The 25,501-nt window shown below is 41.5% G+C and overlaps 1 protein-coding gene across 1 annotated transcript in view; it reads right to left on the reverse strand.

The window, feature by feature from the left end:
* Positions 1-24,919, reverse strand: part of tbc1d23 (TBC1 domain family, member 23) — a 35,398-nt gene extending 10,479 nt beyond the window's left edge. Inside the window, exons 1-12 of the mRNA XM_079653608.1 lie at positions 24,776-24,919; positions 13,290-13,428; positions 12,023-12,128; positions 11,318-11,522; positions 10,691-10,814; positions 9,857-9,981; positions 8,960-9,006; positions 6,210-6,313; positions 5,768-5,890; positions 2,961-3,053; positions 683-853; positions 116-158 (exon numbers count right to left, since the gene is read on the reverse strand). Coding sequence (XP_079509734.1) covers positions 116-158; positions 683-853; positions 2,961-3,053; positions 5,768-5,890; positions 6,210-6,313; positions 8,960-9,006; positions 9,857-9,981; positions 10,691-10,814; positions 11,318-11,522; positions 12,023-12,128; positions 13,290-13,428; positions 24,776-24,816 — 1,321 coding nt within the window. The 5' untranslated portion in view covers positions 24,817-24,919. The remainder of the gene's footprint in view (positions 1-115; positions 159-682; positions 854-2,960; positions 3,054-5,767; positions 5,891-6,209; positions 6,314-8,959; positions 9,007-9,856; positions 9,982-10,690; positions 10,815-11,317; positions 11,523-12,022; positions 12,129-13,289; positions 13,429-24,775) is intronic.
* Positions 24,920-25,501: the final 582 nt, after the last annotated feature.

Genomic DNA, 25,501 nt, shown 5'->3' on the forward strand with positions numbered 1-25,501 from the left:
AATCCCTTTCTGGCCCTAATCCCCTTCCATACATGCAGATCTTAATATATCTAAAGAATCAGAGCATGTGGATATTCCTGTATCAAGTTGAAATCTAGATTAAGAAATGACTTACCCATGAATCCTCCTTTAGCAATGCTGACGTACTCTTTGTTTTTCTGTAACAGAGGAACTCCAGTTAGCAGATATGGAACACCTTGATAGCACCGTGATGTGAACCATGTGATTGGCTGATTAGATATGTGCGTTAACGAGCAGTTGAACAGGTGTACCTAATGAAGGGGCCAGTGAGTGTTTGTTATGTGATTTGGGTTTCCTAACAGGAAGAATATTTAAGTTTTATTTATACAACCCTTTATTACCAAATTAACTCGGCAGGCTTTACAATGTGTACGGATGAACAAAACAAGATGAAGTTACAACATGAACGATGCAGCTTGTAGACTTATATATGCATGTTATATTTCAACAACAATTACTATCTATAAGAACAATTAACACACTTGATTTGTTTTAGAGATTAGGCAAATCTGAGTTCATTTACATTTTAATGGCCTTTCGTTTCTTTTTTCAAACAATTCTCAAAATCTCCAAATTCTGTTATCATTGTTTTGTTATCATATTACTCTGATATTGAAGAGGACATTTTCCCAACACTGATCTTAGAGCTTCCTCTCCTCACCTGCAGGAAGTGAGCGAGCACCATGTTCATGTACATGTCCTCCTCCTCCCGCCCGCTGCCCATGAAGCAGAGGTGTTCCCCGCTGGCAACGGATCCCGACTCTAAGGACTGTTTCTGAGCCTCCAGGAGAGACTTCACCGAGAGGGAGAACTCAGAGGGATTCTGCAGCATCTGGAGGAGACGGGAGACACATGTGACACTCTGAGAACTCTCTACTTTAAAGAGTCCTCTCCTGCTGATGTTCAGGTGTATATCAGTATGTAGTGTCTCTACTTTAAAGAGTTCTCTCCTGCTGATGTTCAGGTGTATATCAGTATGTAGTGTCTCTACTTTAAAGAGTCCTCTCCTGCTGATGTTCAGGTGTGTATCAGTATGTAGTGTCTCTACTTTAAAGAGTCCTCTCCTGCTGATGTTCAGGTGTATATCAGTATGTAGTGTCTCTACTTTAAAGAGTCCTCTCCTGCTGTTGTTCAGGTGTATATCAGTATGTAGTGTCTCTACTTTAAAGAGTCCTCTCCTGCTGATGTTCAGGTGTATATCAGTATGTAGTGTCTCTACTTTAAAGAGTCCTCTCCTGCTGATGTTCAGGTGTGTATCAGTATGTAGTGTCTCTACTTTAAAGAGTCCTCTCCTGCTGATGTTCAGGTGTATATCAGTATGTAGTGTCTCTACTTTAAAGAGTCCTCTCCTGCTGATGTTCAGGTGTTTATCAGTATGTAGTGTCTCTACTTTAAAGAGTCCTCTCCTGCTGATGTTCAGGTGTATATCAGTATGTGGTGTCTCTACTTTAAAGAGTCCTCTCCTGATGTTCAGGTGTATATCAGTATGTAGTGTCTCTACTTTAAAGAGTTCTCTCCTGCTGATGTTCAGGTGTATATCAGTATGTAGTGTCTCTACTTTAAAGAGTCCTCTCCTGCTGATGTTCAGGTGTATATCAGTATGTAGTGTCTCTACTTTAAAGAGTCCTCTCCTGCTGATGTTCAGGTGTATATCAGTATGTAGTGTCTCTACTTTAAAGAGTCCTCTCCTGCTGATGTTCAGGTGTATATCAGTATGTAGTGTCTCTACTTTAAAGAGTCCTCTCCTGCTGATGTTCAGGTGTATATCAGTATGTAGTGTCTCTACTTTAAAGAGTCCTCTCCTGCTGATGTTCAGGTGTGTATCAGTATGTAGTGTCTCTACTTTAAAGAGTCCTCTCCTGCTGATATTCAGGTGTGTATTAGTATGTAGTGTCTCTACTTTAAAGAGTCCTCTCTTGCTGATGTTCAGGTGTATATCAGTATGTAGTGTCTCTACTTTAAAGAGTTCTCTCCTGCTGATGTTCAGGTGTATATCAGTATGTAGTGTCTCTACTTTAAAGAGTCCTCTCCTGCTGATGTTCAGGTGTATATCAGTATGTAGTGTCTCTACTTTAAAGAGTCCTCTCCTGCTGAGGTTCAGGTGTATATCAGTACGTAGTGTCTCTACTTTAAAGAGTCCTCTCCTGCTGATGTTCAGGTGTATATCAGTATGTAGTGTCTCTAATTTAAAGAGTCCTCTCCTGCTGATGTTCAGGTGTATATCAGTACGTAGTGTCTCTACTTTAAAGAGTCCTCTCCTGCTGATGTTCAGGTGTATATCAGTATGTAGTGTCTCTACTTTAAAGAGTCCTCTCCTGCTGATGTTCAGGTGTATATCAGTACGTAGTGTCTCTACTTTAAAGAGTCCTCTCCTGCTGATGTTCAGGTGTATATCAGTACGTAGTGTCTCTACTTTAAAGAGTCCTCTCCTGATGATGTTCAGGTGTATATCAGTATGTAGTGTCTCTACTTTAAAGAGTCCTCTCCTGCTGATGTTCAGGTGTATATCAGTACGTAGTGTCTCTACTTTAAAGAGTCCTCTCCTGCTGATGTTCAGGTGTATATCAGTACGTAGTGTCTCTACTTTAAAGAGTCCTCTCCTGCTGATGTTCAGGTGTATATCAGTATGTAGTGTCTCTACTTTAAAGAGTCCTCTCCTGCTGATGTTCAGGTGTATATCAGTATGTAGTGTCTCTACTTTAAAGAGTCCTCTCCTGCTGATGTTCAGGTGTATATCAGTACGTAGTGTCTCTACTTTAAAGAGTCCTCTCCTGCTGATGTTCAGGTGTATATCAGTACGTAGTGTCTCTACTTTAAAGAGTCTGCCTGTGCTGCAGCTCCTCTTTTCACCCTCTGTCTGAAACCAGAGCCCAGTGTGCTCTGATTGGTCAGCTGGCTGGATGTTGAACATTAACTGAGGATTAGATTCAGGTGCTCACCAGGTCAGAGTCCAGGTGGAAGGCGGTGGACAGGTGTCCCGCGTTGTACTGCTCTGCAGGCCGACAATCCACCACGAAGAAACGCACCCCGTCCTGAAACACAAATAAATCACATGACATCTCCTCCTTCTGCAAACTAACCTGAGTGTTACAGCCACACCAATACAACATCAATCTGCGTGCACATGAGCTGTGAGCGTTGCTTTCAGTGTTGATGTGCATCGCCCTCCTCAAAGCTGCAACATGTGGCTTCAAAGGCCCGCTGGAAGAGGGCTGACCCCGCAGAGGGCTGACCCCGCAGAGGGCTGACCCCGCAGAGGGCTGACCCCGCAGAGGGCTGACCCCGCAGAGGGCTGACCGCGCAGAGGGCTGACCGCGCTGAGGGCTGACCCCGCAGAGGGCTGACCCCGCAGAGGGCTGACCGCGCAGAGGGCTGACCGCGCAGAGGGCTGACCCCGCAGAGGGCTGACCGCGCAGAGGGCTGACCGCGCTGAGGGCTGACCCCGCAGAGGGCTAACCGCGCTGAGGGCTGACCGCGCTGAGGGCTGACCCCGCAGAGGGCTGACCGCGCTGAGGGCTGACCCCGCAGAGGGCTGACCCCGCAGAGGGCTGACCGCGCTGAGGGCTGACCCCGCAGAGGGCTGACCCCGCAGAGGGCTGACCGCGCTGAGGGCTGACCGCGCTGAGGGCTGACCCCGCAGAGGGCTGACCGCGCAGAGGGCTGACCCCGCAGAGGGCTGACCCCGCAGAGGGCTGACCGCGCTGAGGGCTGACCGCGCAGAGGGCTGACCCCGCAGAGGGCTGACCCCGCAGAGGGCTGACCCCGCAGAGGGCTGCACAAACTGCTCTCCTCCTGGACTGTTGGGTACTAGTAGCATTCTGAATGCCTGAGCAACGGTCATTACAGTCCTTGACAGCTGTCTGTTCTACTGGATTTACAACGTGTCACATGTTCTGAATGGACCAATCAGAATCGAGTATTCAACTAAACCGTGTAATCAAAATGTCTGTTTGTTACTGATGGCCTGGGGCCTCATTTATAAAGCCTTGCGTAGGATTGGCGTGGGAAGGTTGCGTACCGGCACAGGACTTGCGTACGGCACTTCCTACGCCGGTTTCGCTTTATAAATCACAACCGACTCAAAATGCGGCGCAGCTTTTGCGGGACTCACGTAACGCCCGTATCTGCCTATAAATAGTCAAAGAAACGCCCTTTCATTCATTCATTCTTTCATTCATTCTTTCATTCATTCATTCTGACTGACTTTATGGAGAAGATAGCAGGGAATGAGGACAGAACAGCTCAAACAGGTTCTGGTTCTTTTGGGGAGGTGAGATAAATCATATTGTTTGGTGGATGCAGTTTGAACCAGAGTAGCAGCATGGAGGTCGGATCGTCACCAACATAAATAAATAAGTGGTCCGAAAAAGATTAATGACAAAAAAAATACACATAGCCTTCCTCAGGCGGTGTGTTTGTACCGGGGACAGGAGACCCCCCACCCCCCCCCACCCCCCCCCCCCCTTGATGAGAATCTGTAAGACATGATGGGGGGATCCCTCCGGAGTGGAGTCATGACTTAGTTTCCATACCTCCTGTGTTTTACGAGAGACTTATCAAGTCTTGGCAAACGGCATAAAGCATGATTAAACCTGAGAGTATATAAACCATGCTCGTATCATCGACCTATAGAAACACGGCGTCAGTTTAGACGTGATGCTGTCCTCCTGCTTACCGCATCATTTATGAGAAAACATTTCATAACATGAACACAACATATTCCAGGTGGTTTTAAATAACATATCCGTGTTTATTTATTTCTCCAGTTATGTTTCTGTGTGCTCTGAGGAGTCTCAAACAGGCGTTTGTTAAATCATTTTAAGATTGGCTTTAATCAATGTTTGAAATGAATTCTTCATATCTGATAAATGAGAGACATTTTATTGATGGTATTATTTCCACATCTCTCCGTCCTTCCTTCTGCCAACGGGGTCTCAGTTTCTCCTCTCTCCCGTGTGCTTAGTGCGTACGCATGGGTTAGAGTTTGCGTGGAGGACCGCACGTTTTCCCGTCAAGTTAGTTTTTTATAAATCACAAACATTGCGTAGAAACTCATTATAAATGAGGACCCTGATCCGTTTCTAATTACTCTGAGAACTTTAGCCTCTGTATTGTTTACGGTTGAAGGTGGAACTTTTTTTTAGATTCTTAAGTGAGCCCTGAGTGGATAAAGGTTAGGAAGCGCTGTCCTGCAGAGATGAGCTCTAAAGCATGTGGGTGGGGGGGGGCTGACCTGCTGCAGAGATGAGCTCTAAAGCATGTGGGTGGGGGGGGGCTGACCTGCTGCAGTGATGAGCTCTAAAGCATGTGGGTGGGGGGGGGCTGACCTGCTGCAGAGATGAGCTCTAAAGCATGTGGGTGGGGGGGGGCTGACCTGCTGCAGTGATGAGCTCTAAAGCATGTGGGTGGGGGGGGGCTGACCTGCTGCAGTGATGAGCTCTAAAGCATGTGGGTGGGGGGGGGCTGACCTGCTGCAGAGATGAGCTCTAAAGCATGTGGGTGGGGGGCTGACCTGCTGCAGAGATGAGCTCTAAAGCATGTGGGTGGGGGGGGGCTGACCTGCTGCAGTGATGAGTTCTAAAGCATGTGGGTGGGGGGGGGCTGACCTGCTGCAGTGATGAGCTCTAAAGCATGTGGGTGGGGGGGGGGGCTGACCTGCTGCAGTGATGAGCTCTAAAGCATGTGGGTGGGGGGGGGCTGACCTGCTGCAGTGATGAGCTCTAAAGCATGTGGGGGGGGGGCTGACCTGCTGCAGCTGGTTGGCCTGCAGGATCTCAGGGACAGACACAGGGAGACACAGAGCTTGACTCAGATCAGTGTCCTCCTCCTTCAGAGCCACCAGAGAGCTGCCAAACAGGTTCTGGTTCATCTGGCAGACAGAGACACAGATCCTTTAGTAACACCACATTGGGACATTCTTTGGTTACAGGACCAGAGAATGTCTACATTACAATACAGATACTTGCACGTGGAAAATAATTCACTATTTTAAAAACAGTTTAAACAAATATAAACAATATAGAACATTCTGGACGGTTAAAATGTTCTTTAGAAAGGTCAGAAAGAATGATAGGAATATAGGCTCATAATATACTGTGTATACATATGATGGTATGTAAAGTAAATAGTAAACAAACAAACAGCTCAGGAACAAAGGGTCCTCCCTGTCTGTGGACAAAGAGCCTCACCTTCCTCAGAGACAGAGGAGTCTTACTCTGGTAGTACTGCGCCAGAGAGAACAGGTCCTCGATGTCCTCAGACTCCAGGTGAGACGGAGACTCCTCCAGCATTTCTGAGACAAGGGAAGACGAGGCAGGCGTTATGCTTTATGAACGGGGACAACAGAGAAACATATTCTTCATGACCAAAGATGGAATTGAAATAAAAAAGGAAAGTGAAACTTCTGCTCGTCACCCTCTCCCTCCGGTCCACATGAATACAAATGATCCCAATACGTATGATTGATGAAAAGATCTTAAAATCAATACAAATGTATTTATTATAAACGTTAGTCCTTAACACCTATCACTGTGTACATCATTCAAACATCTTTTAAAAGTTGAACAACCCCCACACAGCTCAGTGAAATGTTGACTTTATTTGATCATTTCAGTAAAAACTAACGTTCATATTTCTCTTTTTGATTATAATACTGATGAACGTTCAAAACAAAGCACTTTGGCAACTTACCACATACGTTTTAAAAAGCTTAATAAGCACCGTAACTTTCATGATATCATTTCTCCGTCATAATCGCTTGTGTCCGTGAACGGCCGACTGTTGTGTGACGTCAAATGCTGCGGCTGCAAGGCATTGTGGGGCAGCATTTTCTCCTCTCCTCTCGGTGAGGGAGGTCCAGTGGTTCCTAAGCTAAAGGAGGTTATAAAGGAAGTTTGAAAGCTCCTTTCCTTTCATCTAGAGAATTGGAACGGCTCTTATCATGGCTGCCACTGAGGGACCTCCGGGTCGTTTCACTCCGTTAGGAAGGTTCCTAAGAGAAATTGACTATTTGAACGCAACCCTGGTCTCCAGCTGTGTGCGTCACTCTTTAGTGTCCCCTAGTCTCCAGGTGTGTGCGTCACTCTTTAGTGTCCCCTAGTCTCCAGGTGTGTGCGTCACTCTTTAGTGTCCTCTAGTCTCCAGCTGTGTGCGTCACTCTTTAGTGCCCCCTAGTCTCCAGGTGTGTGTGTCACTCTTTATTGTCCCCTAGTCTCCAGGTGTGTGTGTCACTCTTTAGTGTCCCCTGGTCTCCAGCTGTGTGCGTCACTCTTTATTGTCCCCTAGTCTCCAGGTGTGTGCGTCACTCTTTAGTGTCCCCTGGTCTCCAGCTGTGTGCGTCACTCTTTATTGTCCCCTAGTCTCCAGGTGTGTGTGTCACTCTTTAGTGTCCCCTGGTCTCCAGCTGTGTGCGTCACTCTTTAGTGCCCCCTAGTCTCCAGGTGTGTGTGTCACTCTTTATTGTCCCCTAGTCTCCAGGTGTGTGTGTCACTCTTTAGTGTCCCCTGGTCTCCAGCTGTGTGCGTCACTCTTTATTGTCCCCTAGTCTCCAGGTGTGTGCGTCACTCTTTAGTGTCCCCTGGTCTCCAGCTGTGTGCGTCACTCTTTATTGTCCCCTAGTCTCCAGGTGTGTGTGTCACTCTTTAGTGTCCCCTGGTCTCTAGCTGTGTGCGTCACTCTTTAGTGTCCCCTAGTCTCCAGGTGTGTGCGTCACTCTTTAGTGTCCCCTAGTCTCCAGGTGTGTGCGTCACTCTTTAGTGTCCTCTAGTCTCCAGCTGTGTGCGTCACTCTTTAGTGTCCCCTAGTCTCCAGGTGTGTGTGTCACTCTTTATTGTCCCCTAGTCTCCAGGTGTGTGTGTCACTCTTTAGTGTCCCCTGGTCTCCAGCTGTGTGCGTCACTCTTTATTGTCCCCTAGTCTCCAGGTGTGTGCGTCACTCTTTAGTGTCCCCTGGTCTCCAGCTGTGTGCGTCACTCTTTATTGTCCCCTAGTCTCCAGGTGTGTGTGTCACTCTTTAGTGTCCCCTGGTCTCCAGCTGTGTGCGTCACTCTTTATTGTCCCCTAGTCTCCAGGTGTGTGCGTCACTCTTTAGTGTCCCCTGGTCTCCTAGCTGTGTGCGTCACTCTTTAGTGTCCCCTGGTCTCCAGCTGTGTGCGTCACTCTTTAGTGTCCCCTAGTCTCCAGCTGTGTGCGTCACTCTTTAGTGTCCCCTGGTCTCCAGCTGTGTGCGTCACTCTTTAGTGTCCCCTAGTCTCCAGGTGTGTGTGTCACTCTTTATTGTCCCCTAGTCTCCAGGTGTGTGCGTCACTCTTTAGTGTCCCCTGGTCTCCTAGCTGTGTGCGTCACTCTTTAGTGTCCCCTGGTCTCCAGCTGTGTGCGTCACTCTTTAGTGTCCCCTAGTCTCCAGCTGTGTGCGTCACTCTTTAGTGTCCCCTGGTCTCCAGCTGTGTGCGTCACTCTTTAGTGTCCCCTAGTCTCCAGGTGTGTGTGTCACTCTTTAGTGTCCCCTGGTCTCCAGCTGTGTGCGTCACTCTTTAGTGTCCCCTAGTCTCCAGGTGTGTGTGTCACTCTTTAGTGTCCCCTAGTCTCCAGGTGTGTGTGTCACTCTTTAGTGTCCCCTAGTCTCCAGGTGTGTGTGTCACTCTTTAGTGTCCCCTGGTCTCCAGCTGTGTGCGTCACTCTTTGGTGTCCCCTGGTCTCCCAGCTGTGTGCGTCACTCTTTAGTGTCCCCTGGTCTCCCAGCTGTGTGCGTCACTCTTTAGTGTCCCCTGGTCTCCCAGCTGTGTGCACCACTCTTTAGCGTCCCCTGGTCTCCCAGCTGTGTGTGTCACTCTTTAGTGTCCCCTGGTCTCCCAGCTGTGTGCGTCACTCTTTACTGTCCCCCGTGTTTGCACCTGTTGGCCTCCGTACCAGTGATTAAATCAGATAAAGGTTGAACTCACTGATGATGTCCTCTCGGCTGTCTCCCTCCTGGGTCAGGATGGCCTCTCTGAGGGGAAATCAGAGAGAGGAAATTTAATAGGGATGCGCCGATCGGGAATTTTGGGGCCGATCGCCGGATTCAGTATTGGCCGATAACGATAGGGTGGGCGGGGCCTATGGGGGTCTTCCATTTAAAGTGATGTTTAAAACTCACTTAATGCTCATTCACTGGAGTTTCCACAAACAACATCATTATTACATTCAAATGAAATACATTATTCAAGTTTACATTAACTTTGGAGAATAACACGGGAGAAATGATCTCTCTCTCCCTCCCCCTCTCTCTCTCTCTCTCTCGTGATAGTGGTAGTGACTACCCATCTACCCATGCAGCCTCGAAATTTCCCCCAAACCAAGGACGTGGCCTCGGTGGAATTCCAAGTATGCTGGAGATTGGAACAGTACTTCGGCGGCGCTCGATGACGTAGTAGCATCCTTGAAATATTGGCTTGGAAGCCAGTATCTCTCTCTCTCTCTCTCTCTCTCTCTCTCTCTCTCTCTCTCTCTCTCTCTCTCTCTCTCCCTCTCTCTCTCCCTCTCTCTCTCCCTCTCTCTCTCCCTCTCTCTCTCCCTCTCTCCCTCTCTCTCTCTCTCCCTCTCTCTCCCTCTCTCTCTCCCTCTCTCTCCCTCTCTCTCTCTCCCTCCCTCCCTCTCTCTCCCTCTCTCTCTTTCCCCTTCTCTCTCTCTCCCCCTCTCTCTCTCCGTCATGTATTTTGCATCATGTGATCGGCATGTTTAGAGAGCACCGATCGATCGGCAGAGAGTGAGTATCGGCCGATCGATCGGAGCATCCCTAATATTTCACACGTCTCAGTAGGATGCTGTGTCTGCGGCTTCCTCCCACCTCCCCTGCTTACTTAGCGTTGACGAGGATGATGAGCATGAGGAAGAAGATGAGGAAGGGGTCGGCCTGTCGGAGGTAGCAGTCCCAGAAGGCCTGGGTGACGTCAGGGGGGCAGTGGCTGGAGAACAGACTGCCCATCTACGGAGGAAACATAGACACGTCACTGCAGACATGGAGGGAGGGTCATGTTGGAGGCATGCTTTTTAAATACTGATTTCACTATCCTAACTTTTTAATTATCAAGTCTACTCTTTCTCCTTTGGCCTTCTATCTGCATGGTACCTTCGCTGCTACCTTCATGATTTCTGAATCTGATGAATGACTGAATGAATGACAGACTGAATGAATGACAGACTGAATGAATGACAGACTGAATGAATGACAGACTGAATGAATGACAGACTGAATGAATGACAGACTGAATGAATGACAGACTGAATGAATGACAGACTGAATGAATGACAGACTGACTGAATGACAGACTGACTGAATGACAGACTGAATGAATGACTGACAGACTGACAGACTGACAGACTGAATAACTGACTGACTGACTGACTGACTGAATGAATGACTGAATGACTGACTGACTGAATGAATGAATGACTGACTGACTGAATGAATGACTGACTGACTGACTGAATGACTGACTGACTGACTGACTGAATAACTGACTGACTGACTGACTGACTGACTGAATGAATGACTGACTGACTGACTGACTGACTGACTGACTGACTGACTGACTGACTGAATGACTGACTGAATGACTGAATGAATGACTGACTGACTGACTGACTGACTGACTGACTGACTGACTGAATGACTGACTGACTGTCAGGCGTACCCATGTGATGGCGTAGGAGTCGGGTGTGATCTTCTTGGTGTCCAGGAAGCTGCAAAGCTCTGGCTCGTGGTACTGCAGCAGCAGCCGGTAGAGGTGGAACGGCCGGCCGCTCGCTACGCACTCCCTGACATCAACACGGACAAAAACTCATTATTTATTTTCAGCTAAATCTTATTTACAACATTTTGAGGAAAAATTCAATTTATTTGCAAAAATGTCCGATTTTTGAAATTTTGAGAAAAATTCTGAATTTTGGGTCAGATTTATGAGAAAGTCAAAATGTTGTGATAAAATAAGAATTTTCAGAAAAAAGCCAACATTTTGAGAACAAGTAAGTTAAATAAATGGACCCTGAGATTGAAGCTCATGCCGGTGACCAGTGATTAATAACATTTTGAAGTCTTCAGAAAAAGTCTGAATTTTGAGATTTTTGGGAAAAACTCAGAATTTTGAGATTTTTTCAGAAAAATTCAGAATTTTGAGATTTTTTCAGAAAAAAGCCAACATTTTGAGATTTTCAGAAAAAAGCCAACATTTTGAGAGCAAGTAAGATGAGAGGAAAACAAATACATGGGCCCTGAGATTGAAGCTCAAGCCGGGGACCAGGTGTTCCTAACAGAGTGTTACCTGGGGATGTACTTGTTCATGACGGCGTAGAAGCAGTTGTAGAGGTCGCTGCGCGGCAGCTGCAGAGCGAGCAGAGGCTTCAGCAGCGGAGGCCAGCTCAGATCCACAGAGAACTGAAGGTTCCTGGACTTACAGTAGAACGTGATGACCGCCTCCACGTCACATACCATGTCTCTGCTGTCCTCCTCGCACACCTTCAGCTGGTCTGAGGAAACACACCAGGGTTTATACAAACAACAACATTTGTCTTTTTCACGCTGCTATGGACCGTCTGCACTAATGCACATTCCCAAAGATTTTGAAGTGACTGTTATTTTGTATTTATTGATTGTTGAGCTTTTATTTATGTCTTAATGTGTGCACATGTATACATGTGTCTGGGATTGTGTACATATAGGATATACATATTTTTACATGCATTTGTTTTTGTGTTCTGGAAAATAGTATTTCGACCTCTCTGAACACACAAACTGAAAGATTGACAACAAAGTTGACTTTTGACAAAGTGTTAAATAAAATATTCCCAAACATTTCCCAAATTGCGATCAATAAAGTACTTCTTGTCTTATATTATAATTCAGAAAACTGTATTCGTCCGGGGAGAAATTAGGAAGCTAGAGTTAGATTAAAATGGGAACAAAAGGAAAGTAGAGGAAAGTGGAGGACGGAGGACAGAGGACTGAGGACGGAGGACAGAGGACTGACCAATGAGCTGCTGGCTGCTGGTGTGGATCAGGTTTTGCTCAGGGAGATCCAGGACTCCGTCCCACGGAGACAGACTGTCTCCTTTCCCTGAGACATTCAGAGCGATCTGCACAGAGGACGGGACACTTTAGGAAGGGACACTTTAGGTAGGGGGACACTTTAGGAAGGGGACACTTTAGGTAGGGGGACACTTTGGGAAGGGAACACTTTAGGTAAGGGGACACTTTAGGTAGGGGGACACTTTAGGAGGGGGACACTTTAGGTAGGGGACACTTTAGGTAGGGGGACACTTTAGGTAAGGGGACACTTTAGGTAAGGGGACACTTTAGGTAAGGGGACACTTTAAGAGGGGAACATTTAGGCTGCTTCTCACTTCTCTTATTTCTCATCTCCTCGCTCCTCGGGCTCGGTCTCACCGGAAGTTGATTTGTCTGCGCCATCTTGAGGAGCGTCCCAGAGGCCTTATTTCTACCGGAGGATCGAGGAGCGAGGAACCACCGGACCATCCTCCGGTGAAATCCTCAGACACTCGCCCCGCCCCCTTACTGTGTCTCGCTCACTGATTGGACGATGCAGTGCATGCACTGATCTGATGCTTCGTGACTTGAGAGCAGTTTCCCAGCGGAGTAAAGAAAACACATGAACCTCACGAGACTCACTCCTCAGTTTAAACCGTGTTCTGTTTCAACTCATGTTTCATTTAGTTACAAACATGTGATATATCTGAACAACAAAGAGTTCAATCCAATGAATGTTAATCTAACTGGGTCTTGATAGATATCTTTTTTTCTTCTCTCAATTATTTTATTTATTTTGTGCACTCTAATCAATATTAATCAAACTATTGTTCGTTTATACATTTTAAGAATGGCGTTTATCTTTTTTGAGAATGAGTTATTATTTAATGTATTGGGGTGTACAACAGATGATACACATGTGTGTGTCAGTAAATGTGTCGCGGGGGGGTTTGTGGAAACAACGGGGACTGAGCTGCTGTCAGACGATCAGCTGTGCGGCTTCATCACAAACGGACGTCGCTTCACGTGACGCTCCGGAGGAAAGGACGTCCCATTGCTCTGAAAACTCATTTCCCTGCTTCTCGTGGTTTCCTCTCTCCTTGCTTCCCTGGAGGGAGGGACTAGACGCAGGGAAACAACGCAAGTGAGGGACGCAAGGATTGAAGTTAAGAGAAGTGAGATGCAGCCTTAGACACTTTAGGAAGGGGACCCTTTAAGGAAGTGTACTTTAGAGTTCTGTTTCCTCTCACCTTCCACATCTTGGCTCTGTGCTGGGCCGAGCTCTCCTGGAGGACCCCTCTCTCCTGGAGGACCCCTCTCTCCTGGAGGACCCCTCTCTCCGTCTCCATGTCCGAGCCCGAGTCCAGAGCCTCCATCAGATCCTGGTCCCTGGGGGGGGGGGGGGGGGGGGGGAGATCAGGTTTAAGGACTTTGTATACTGCAGGGTAGCTGGTGGATTTACTCCAGGTGGAACTAAAGTCTGATTTAACACTTGATTATATTTCAAATCATTCATCCAGATCTGAGAAGTAACTAAAGGTATTAAATACATGTAGTGAAGGACAAGTACTCCATGTACCTCTGAACTGTAGTAGAAGTACACCATGTACCTCTGAACTGTAGTAGAAGTACACGTTGTACCTCTGAACTGTAGTAGAAGTACACCAAGTACCTCTGAACTGTAGAGCAGTACACCATGTACCTCTGAACTGTAGAGCAGTACACCATGTACCTCTGAACTCTAGTAGAAGTACACCATGTACCTCTGAACTGTAGAGCAGTACACCATGTACCTCTGAACTGTAGTAGAAGTACACCATGTACCTCTGAACTGTAGTAGAAGTACACCATGTACCTCTGAACTCTAGTAGAAGTACACCATGTACCTCTGAACTGTAGAGCAGTACACCATGTACCTCTGAACTGTAGTAGAAGTACACCATGTACCTCTGAACTGTAGAGAGTAGAAGTATGAAGTAGCAGAACATGGAATACTAACTAAAGTAGAAGTACTTCTAAGTAGTTCTTGAGTAGATGTAGTGGAGGTGTTGGGCTTTAGCTCAAACTGTTCCCAGGCGATCAACTCAGATAAAAAGATATGTGTTTATGATATTTAGTTGTCAACACTCACGAGCTTTATGATTATACGATGTGATCGTATTCAAGTGATAATACTACTCAGTGGAAAGAGCTCGTATGAGTCCTGCAGTTTCATGTTTACAGCCTGTTGGTGAATGAAGGCTTTTGACTCAAATGTATTTATTACCGATGTTTTAATAATGTTCTGTTTCCTCCACTGACTCTCAGCGGAGATGCTTTCAGGTTCAGATGAACTACATGACTTAACAAATACATAGATTATGATAAAGTATTTAAAAAAACATGATGATAGAAATGTAAAAAGCGCTTTATAGAGTTATCTTTATCTTGTTACGAATTCAGCAGCACTTCAAATGGTAGACTTGATGAAGTGGATTTATCTGCAGCTTCCTTTGGTTCTGAGTTTCTCTACGGTCTGTGCACTTACTGGCCCTTTGCAGAAAAGGGCCAGCTAAATGATACGTAATGTAATGATACGTAATGTAATGATACGTAATGTAACGTAATGTAATGTAACGTAGCGTAATGCAATGATACGTAATGCAATGATACGTAATGCAATGATACGTAATGTAACGTAACGTAGCGTAATGTAACGTAACGTAGCGTAATGCAATGATACGTAATGTAATGATACGTAATGCAATGATACGTAATGTAATGATACCTAATGTAATGATACGTAATGCAATGATACGTAATGATACGTAATGTAACGTAACGTAGCGTAATGTAATGATACGTAATGCAATGATACGTAATGCAATGATACGTAATGTAACGTAACGTAGCGTAATGCAATGATACGTAATGTAATGATACGTAATGTAACGTAACGTAGCGTAATGCAATGATACGTAATGTAATGATACGTAATGCAATGATACGTAATGCAATGATACGTAATGTAATGATACGTAATGCAATGATACGTAATGTAATGATACCTAATGTAATGATACGTAATGTAATGATACGTAATGTAATGATACCTAATGTAATGATACGTAATGCAATGATACGTAATGTAATGATACGTAATGCAATGATACGTAATGTAACGTAACGTAGCGTAATGCAATGATACGTAATGTAATGATACCTAATGTAATGATACGTAATGTAATGATACCTAATGTAATGATACCTAATGTAATGATACGTAATGTAATGATACGTAATGTAATGATACCTAATGTAATGATACCTAATGTAATGATACGTAATGCAATGATACGTAATGCAATGATACCTAATGTAATGATACGTAATGTAATGATACGTAATGTAATGATACCTAATGTAATGATACGTAATGTAATGATACGTAATGTAATGATACGTAATGTAATGATACGTAATGTAATGATACCTAATGTAATGATACGTAATGCAATGATACCTAATGTAATGATACGTAATGTAATGATACCTAATGTAATGATACGTAATGTAATGATACGTAATGTAATGATACGTAATGTAATGATACCTAATGTAATGATACGTAATGTAATGATACGTAATGTAATGATACGTAATGCAATGATACGTAATGTAATGATACCTAATGTAATGATACCTAATGTAATGATACGTAATGTAATGATACGTAATGCAATGATACGTAATGTAATGATACCTAATGTAATGATACGTAATGCAATGATACGTAATGCAATGATACGTAATGCAATGATACCTAATGTAATGATACGTAATGTAACGTAATGTAATGATACGTAATGATACGTAATGCAATGATACCTAATGTAATGATACGTAATGTAACGTAATGTAATGTAACGTAGCGTAATGCAATGATACCTAATGTAATGATACGTAATGTAATGATACGTAATGTAACGTAATGTAATGTAACTTAGCGTAATGCAATGATACGTAATGCAATGATACGTAATGTAACGTAATGTAATGTAACGTAGCGTAATGCAATGATACGTAATGCAATGATACGTAATGTAATGATACGTAATGTAACGTAGCGTAATGTAATGATACGTAATGCAATGATACGTAATGCAATGATACGTAATGTAATGATACGTAATGTAACGTAGCGTAATGCAATGATTAGTAATGCAATGATACGTAATGTAATGATACGTAATGTAACGTAGCGTAATGCAATGATTAGTAATGCAATGATACGTAATGTAATGAAACGTAATGTAACGTAATGTAATGTAACGTAGCGTAATGCAATGATACGTAATGCAATGATACGTAATGTAACGTAACGTAACGTAATGCAATGATACGTAATGCAATGATACCTAATGTAATGATACGTAATGTAATGATACGTAATGAAATGATACGTAATGTAACGTAATGTAATGTAACGTAACGTAACGCAATGATACCTAATGTAATGATACCTAATGTAATGATACGTAATGTAATGATACGTAATGCAATGATACGTAATGTAATGATACGTAATGCAATGATACGTAATGCAATGATACGTAATGTAATGATACGTAATGCAATGATACGTAATGCAATGATACGTAATGTAATGATACCTAATGTAATGATACGTAATGTAATGATACGTAATGTAATGATACGCAATGATACGTAATGCAATGATACGTAATGTAATGATACCTAATGTAATGATACGTAATGTAATGATACGTAATGTAATGCTACCTAATGTAATGATACCTAATGTAATGATACCTAATGTAATGATACCTAATGTAATGATACGCAATGATACGTAATGCAATGATACGTAATGTAATGATACCTAATGTAATGATACGTAATGCAATGATACGTAATGTAATGATACCTAATGTAATGATACGTAATGTAATGATACGTAATGTAATGATACCTAATGTAATGATACGTAATGTAATGATACCTAATGTAATGATACCTAATGTAATGATACGTAATGCAATGATACGTAATGTAATGATACGTAATGTAATGATACGCAATGATACCTAATGCAATGATACCTAATTTAATGATACGTAATGTAATGATACCTAATGTAATGATACCTAATGTAATGATACGTAATTTAATGATACGTAATGTAATGATACGTAATGTAATGATACGCAATGATACGTAATGCAATGATACCTAATTTAATGATACGTAATGCAATGATACCTAATGTAATGATACGTAATGATACGTAATGCAATGATACCTAATGTAATGATACCTAATGTAATGATACGTAATGTAATGATACGTAATGTAATGATACGTAATGTAATGATACGTAATGATACGTAATGCAATGATACCTAATGTAATGATACCTAATGTAATGATACGTAATGATACGTAATGTAATGATACCTAATGTAATGATACGTAATGATACGTAATGCAATGATACCTAATGTAATGATACGTAATGTAATGATACGTAATGTAATGATACGTAATGCAATGATACCTAATGTAATGATACGTAATGTAATGATACGTAATGTAATGATACGTAATGTAATGATACGTAATGTAATGATACCTAATGTAATGATACGTAATGTAATGATACCTAATGTAATGATACGTAATGTAATGATACGTAATGATACGTAATGTAATGATACGTAATGATACCTAATGTAATGATACGTAATGATACGTAATGTAATGATACCTAATGTAATGATACGTAATGATACGTAATGTAATGATACGTAATGATACGTAATGTAATGATACCTAATGTAATGATACGTAATGCAATGATACCTAATGTAATGATACGTAATGATACGTAATGCAATGATACCTAATGTAATGATACGTAATGATACGTAATGTAATGATACCTAATGTAATGATACGTAATGCAATGATACCTAATGTAATGATACGTAATGATACGTAATGTAATGATACCTAATGTAATGATACGTAATGCAATGATACCTAATGTAATGATACGTAATGATACGTAATGCAATGATACCTAATGTAATGATACGTAATGATACGTAATGTAATGATACCTAATGTAATGATACGTAATGCAATGATACCTAATGTAATGATACGTAATGATACGTAATGTAATGATACCTAATGTAATGATACGTAATGCAATGATACGTAATGTAATGATACGTAATGATACGTAATGCAATGATACGTAATGTAATGATACCTAATGTAATGATACGTAATGTAATGATACCTAATGTAATGATACCTAATGTAATGATACGTAATGCAATGATACGTAATGTAATGATACGTAATGTAATGATACGCAATGATACCTAATGCAATGATACCTAATTTAATGATACGTAATGTAATGATACCTAATGTAATGATACCTAATGTAATGATACGTAATTTAATGATACGTAATGTAATGATACGTAATGTAATGATACGCAATGATACGTAATGCAATGATACCTAATTTAATGATACGTAATGCAATGATACCTAATGTAATGATACGTAATGATACGTAATGCAATGATACCTAATGTAATGATACCTAATGTAATGATACGTAATGTAATGATACGTAATGTAATGATACGTAATGTAATGATACGTAATGATACGTAATGCAATGATACCTAATGTAATGATACCTAATGTAATGATACGTAATGTAATGATACCTAATGTAATGATACGTAATGATACGTAATGCAATGATACCTAATGTAATGATACGTAATGTAATGATACGTAATGCAATGATACCTAATGTAATGATACGTAATGTAATGATACGTAATGTAATGATACGTAATGTAATGATACCTAATGTAATGATACCTAATGTAATGATACGTAATGTAATGATACGTAATGATACGTAATGTAATGATACGTAATGATACCTAATGTAATGATACGTAATGATACGTAATGTAATGATACCTAATGTAATGATACGTAATGATACGTAATGTAATGATACGTAATGATACGTAATGTAATGATACCTAATGTAATGATACGTAATGCAATGATACCTAATGTAATGATACGTAATGATACGTAATGCAATGATACCTAATGTAATGATACGTAATGATACGTAATGTAATGATACCTAATGTAATGATACGTAATGCAATGATACCTAATGTAATGATACGTAATGATACGTAATGTAATGATACCTAATGTAATGATACGTAATGCAATGATACCTAATGTAATGATACGTAATGATACGTAATGCAATGATACCTAATGTAATGATACGTAATGATACGTAATGTAATGATACCTAATGTAATGATACGTAATGCAATGATACCTAATGTAATGATACGTAATGATACGTAATGTAATGATACCTAATGTAATGATACGTAATGCAATGATACGTAATGTAATGATACGTAATGTAACGTAATGTAATGATACGTAATGTAATGATACGTAATGTAATGATACGTAATGATACGTAATGCAATGATACCAAATGTAATGATACATAATGATACGTAATGTAATGATACGCAATGATACGTAATGCAATGATACCTAATGTAATGATACGTAATGTAACGTAATGTAATGATACGTAATGTAATGATACGTAATGATACCTAATGTAATGATACGTAATGATACCTAATGTAATGATACGTAATGATACCTAATGTAATGATACGTAATGTAATGATACGTAATGTAATGATACGTAATGCAATGATACGCAATGATACGTAATGTAATGATACGTAATGCAATGATACATAATGATACGTAATGTAATGATACGTAATGATACGTAATGTAATGATACCTAATGCAATGATAAGTAATGTAATGATACGTAATGTAATGATACGTAATGTAACGTCATGTAATGTAACGTAACGTAATGTAATGATACGTAATGTAATGATACGTAATGATACCTAATGTAATGATACGTAATGTAATGATACGTAATGCAATGATACCTAATGTAATGATACGTAATGTAATGATACGTAATATAATGATACGTAATGCAATGATACGTAATGTAACGTAATGTAACGTAACGTAATGCAATGATACGTAATGCAATGATACGTAATGTAATGATACGTAATGTAATGATACCTAATGTAATGATACGTAATGTAATGATACGCAATGATACGTAATGTAATGATACGTAATGTAATGATACGTAATGTAATGATACCTAATGTAATGATACGTAATGTAATGATACGCAATGATACGTAATGCAATGATACCTAATGTAATGATACGTAATGTAATGATACGTAATGCAATGATACGTAATGCAATGATACGTAATGCAATGATACGTAATGCAATGATACGTAATGCAATGATACGTAATGTAACGTAACGTAATGCAATGATACGTAATGCAATGATACGTAATGTAACGTAACGTAATGCAATGATACGTAATGCAATGATACGTAATGTAACGTAACGTAATGCAATGATACGTAATGCAATGATACCTAATGTAATGATACGTAATGTAATGATACGTAATGCAATGATACGTAATGCAATGATACGTAATGCAATGATACGTAATGCAATGATACGTAATGTAACGTAACGTAATGCAATGATACGTAATGCAATGATACGTAATGTAACGTAACGTAATGCAATGATACGTAATGCAATGATACGTAATGTAACGTAACGTAATGCAATGATACGTAATGCAATGATACCTAATGTAACGATACGTAATGTAATGATACGTAATGATACGTAATGTAATGATATGCAATGATACGTAATGCAATGATACCTAATGCAATGATACGTAATGCAATGATACGTAATGCAATGATACGTAATGTAACGTAATGTAACGTAACGTAATGCAATGATACGTAATGTAACGTAACGTAATGCAATGATACGTAATGCAATGATACGTAATGTAACGTAATGTAACGTAACGTAATGTAACGATACGTAATGTAATGATACGTAATGATACGTAATGTAACGTAACGTAATGCAATGATACGTAATGTAACGTAACGTAATGCAATGATACGTAATGCAATGATACGTAATGTAACGTAATGTAACGTAACGTAATGTAACGATACGTAATGCAATGATACGTAATGTAACGTAATGTAACGTAACGTAATGTAACGATACGTAATGTAATGATACGTAATGATACGTAATGTAATGATACGCAATGATACGTAATGCAATGATACCTAATGCAATGATACGTAATGCAATGATACGTAATGCAATGATACGTAATGTAACGTAATGTAACGTAACGTAATGCAATGATACGTAATGCAATGATACGTAATGTAACGTAACGTAATGCAATGATACGTAATGTAACGTAACGTAATGCAATGATACATAATGCAATGATACGTAATGTAACGTAATGTAATGATACGTAATGTATTAATTATAAAAGAAAACATAATGATGACAGTCTAAACATCACTCTGTAAAATGGAACTGAAGCTCTCACTGGATTAAATTTCAATTTCTACCTCTGAGATGGAGCGAAATACTCAAATACAAATACCTGAGATGTGTACTTTGGTACAGATAAGTACTTACTAGTACCCAGACTAGTGCTCAGGCTAGTACCCAGACAAGTACTAGTACTTGGGTACAGACTAGTACTTGAGTACAGACTAGGTACAGACTGGGTAAAGATTAATACTTGAGTACAGACTAATACCTGGGTACAGACTGGGTACAGATTAACACCTGGGTGAATGTTCTTAGGAACCCTTTTGTTGTTAGACTCGTGTTATTAGAGCACATGTGTCAAACTCAAGGCCCGGGGGCCAAATCAGGCCCGTGGTGGATTTAATTTCGGCCAGCAGGATAATTTCTAATTCCTATTAGATCCGGCCCTCCGGTATATTGCTCTCACACCTTCTCTTCATCCTGAGGGTCTCCTCAGCTCAGAGCCTGAGCCCAAACATTGATGACCTTGCACCCAAGATGAGATGCCAAGTATCTGAGCTAGCATCACAGAGCAGCACACTGACTTTACATGTTTCCTTCTGCACTTTCTCTCTCTCGAAAACAGGGCATGTTTGGTTTCTCTTTGAGGGAAATAGTTTTGTTGAAGCTGTTGTTGGCCTGTGGGAAAATGTACTCATAAGAACTGACTCTGGAGAAGCTGCAGATAGAGCCATGAGAACTGACTCTGGAGAAGCTGCAGATAGAGCCATAAGAACTGACTCTGGAGAAGCTGCAGATAGAGCCATAAGAACTGACTCTGGAGAAGCTGCAGATAGAGCCATAAGAACTGACTCTGGAGAAGCTGCAGATAGAGCCATAAGAACTGACTCTGGAGAAGCTGCAGATAGAGCCATAAGAACTGACTCTGGAGAAGCTGCAGATAGAGCCATAAGAACTGACTCTGGAGAAGCTGCAGATAGAGCCATAAGAACTGACTCTGGAGAAGCTGCAGATAGAGCCATAAGAAATGACTCTGGAGAAGCTGCAGATAGAGCCATGAGAAATGACTCTGGAGAAGCTGCAGATAGAGCCATAAGAACTGACTCTGGAGAAGCTGCAGATAGAGCCATAAGAACTGACTCTGGAGAAGCTGCAGATAGAGCCATAAGAAATGACTCTGGAGAAGCTGCAGATAGAGCCATAAGAACTGACTCTGGAGAAGCTGCAGATAGAGCCATAAGAAATGAGTCTGGAGAAGCTGCAGATAGAGCCATAAGAACTGACTCTGGAGAAGCTGCAGATAGAGCCATGAGAAATGAGTCTGGAGAAGCTGCAGATAGAGCCATAAGAACTGACTCTGGAGAAGCTGCAGATAGAGCCATGAGAAATGACTCTGGAGAAGCTGCAGATAGAGCCATAAGAACTGACTCTGGAGAAGCTGCAGATAGAGCCATGAGAACTGACTCTGGAGAAGCTGCAGATAGAGCCATAAGAACTGACTCTGGAGAAGCTGCAGATAGAGCCATAAGAACTGACTCTGGAGAAGCTGCAGATAGAGCCATAAGAAATGACTCTGGAGAAGCTGCAGATAGAGCAATAAGAAATGACTCTGGAGAAGCTGCAGATAGAGCCATAAGAACTGACTCTGGAGAAGCTGCAGATAGAGCCATAAGAACTGACTCTGGAGAAGCTGCAGATAGAGCCATGAGAAATGACTCTGGAGAAGCTGCAGATAGAGCCATGAGAAATGACTCTGGAGAAGCTGCAGATAGAGCCATAAGAAATGAGTCTGGAGAAGCTGCAGATAGAGCCATAAGAACTGACTCTGGAGAAGCTGCAGATAGAGCCATGAGAAATGACTCTGGAGAAGCTGCAGATAGAGCCATAAGAACTGACTCTGGAGAAGCTGCAGATAGAGCCATGAGAACTGACTCTGGAGAAGCTGCAGATAGAGCCATAAGAACTGACTCTGGAGAAGCTGCAGATAGAGCCATAAGAAATGACTCTGGAGAAGCTGCAGATAGAGCAATAAGAAATGACTCTGGAGAAGCTGCAGATAGAGCCATAAGAACTGACTCTGGAGAAGCTGCAGATAGAGCCATAAGAACTGACTCTGGAGAAGCTGCAGATAGAGCCATAAGAACTGACTCTGGAGAAGCTGCAGATAGAGCCATAAGAACTGACTCTGGAGAAGCTGCAGATAGAGCCATAAGAACTGACTCTGGAGAAGCTGCAGATAGAGCCATAAGAACTGACTCTGGAGAAGCTGCAGATAGAGCCATAAGAACTGACTCTGGAGAAGCTGCAGATAGAGCCATAAGAAATGACTCTGGAGAAGCTGCAGATAGAGCCATAAGAACTGACTCTAGAGAAGCTGCAGATAGAGCCATAAGAAATGACTCTGGAGAAGCTGCAGATAGAGCCATAAGAACTGACTCTGGAGAAGCTGCAGATAGAGCCATAAGAACTGACTCTGGAGAAGCTGCAGATAGAGCCATAAGAAATGACTCTGGAGAAGCTGCAGATAGAGCCATAAGAACTGACTCTGGAGAAGCTGCAGATAGAGCCATGAGAACTGACTCTGGAGAAGCTGCAGATAGAGCCATAAGAAATGAATGAACTGATTATTTAATGTTTAGTGTTGTTTTTATAGACAATCATTTAAGCTTTGTTAGTTCCAGGTTTAATATGTGCAATAAGTTCATTTCAATACATTTTGCAATAAACATTGAACCAGTCCGGCACTCGACTAGTTCCCATTTTTTAATTTTGGCCCACTGTGTGTTTGAGTTTCACCCCCCTGGCTTAGAGGAATTGACAGGATGTCTCTTCGGTTTAAAGGGAAGAAACACCGGCTAGTTATTGTCAGCTTACTGGCTAACAGGCTTCCCTTAATACGAGTCAATGGCAGAAATGAAGTGATAGGAAAATAAATCCTTTGACGGATCTTTCTCTGAAGCTCTTCATGTTTTTAACTCGGATTTATACAGGCTACACACGAATGTAATCAAACCAGGCTAATTAGCATTAGCATGAGCTAACGGGTAGCACCCAGAGGAACACAGTAACTACGCAGTGTAATATTTAGATATGAACCATGACACCCTGTCAGGTGAAGCTCGCCCAGGTGTTCGACAGAGGAGTACAGGTGTGATACAGGTGAGATAAAGGTGAGATAGAGAGAGATGCTCACCAGCTGCCCAGAAGAGCTTCCTCCTCCACACAGTCCGCCATGGTTCTGATGACGAAGCACGTCAGTGACGTCAACACGGTGGACGTGTCGGACGCCGTCAGTGATCAATGAGCTGTTGCAACTAATCAACTAATCGGTCTGATTTTTGTTAAGAGGCCATTAAATAAAGCCTTCATGTGTGTTGCGAGGCACTCTGCTCCTTCTCTCTGAAATACACAAATTGTCTTTCTTTAAAAACACAATATATTTCTGCTAATACTTGTTTTGTATTTGGTTGACAGATAACCCAAGTATTATTATTGTTATATCTATTTTTATGGAGAAAAGATCCAATTTTGAGAAAAGTTATAATGTTGAGATGCTGAGACCAGCCTTCTGATTATCAGGAGATATCAGAGGAAGTTAGCGAGAGCTTTAGATCTGGATGAACTTGAAACAAAGATGTTCCCATAAGCATCTGTGTGATCAATACTGTATTTCATTCGTCTACATATTGAAGGGAAAGCTTTCACATGTAGTAAAAAGAACAGTCTTTGAGACGTAGTGGAGTATTGAAGAGCAGCAACTGGAAATACTGAAGGGTTGAGAATAATACTCAAGTACTCAGTTACTGATCATCACTGATGAATATTATCAAACAAATCAATAGGTTGTAGAAGTTTGAGGAAAACTTGCAAAGTTCAAATTGATTTCAGGAAGTTATAACTTTATTAGGATTCATTTTGT

This window comes from Notothenia rossii, assembly GCF_949606895.1.
Source record: "Notothenia rossii genome assembly, chromosome: 1".
Classification (NCBI taxonomy): Eukaryota; Metazoa; Chordata; class Actinopteri; order Perciformes; family Nototheniidae; genus Notothenia; species Notothenia rossii.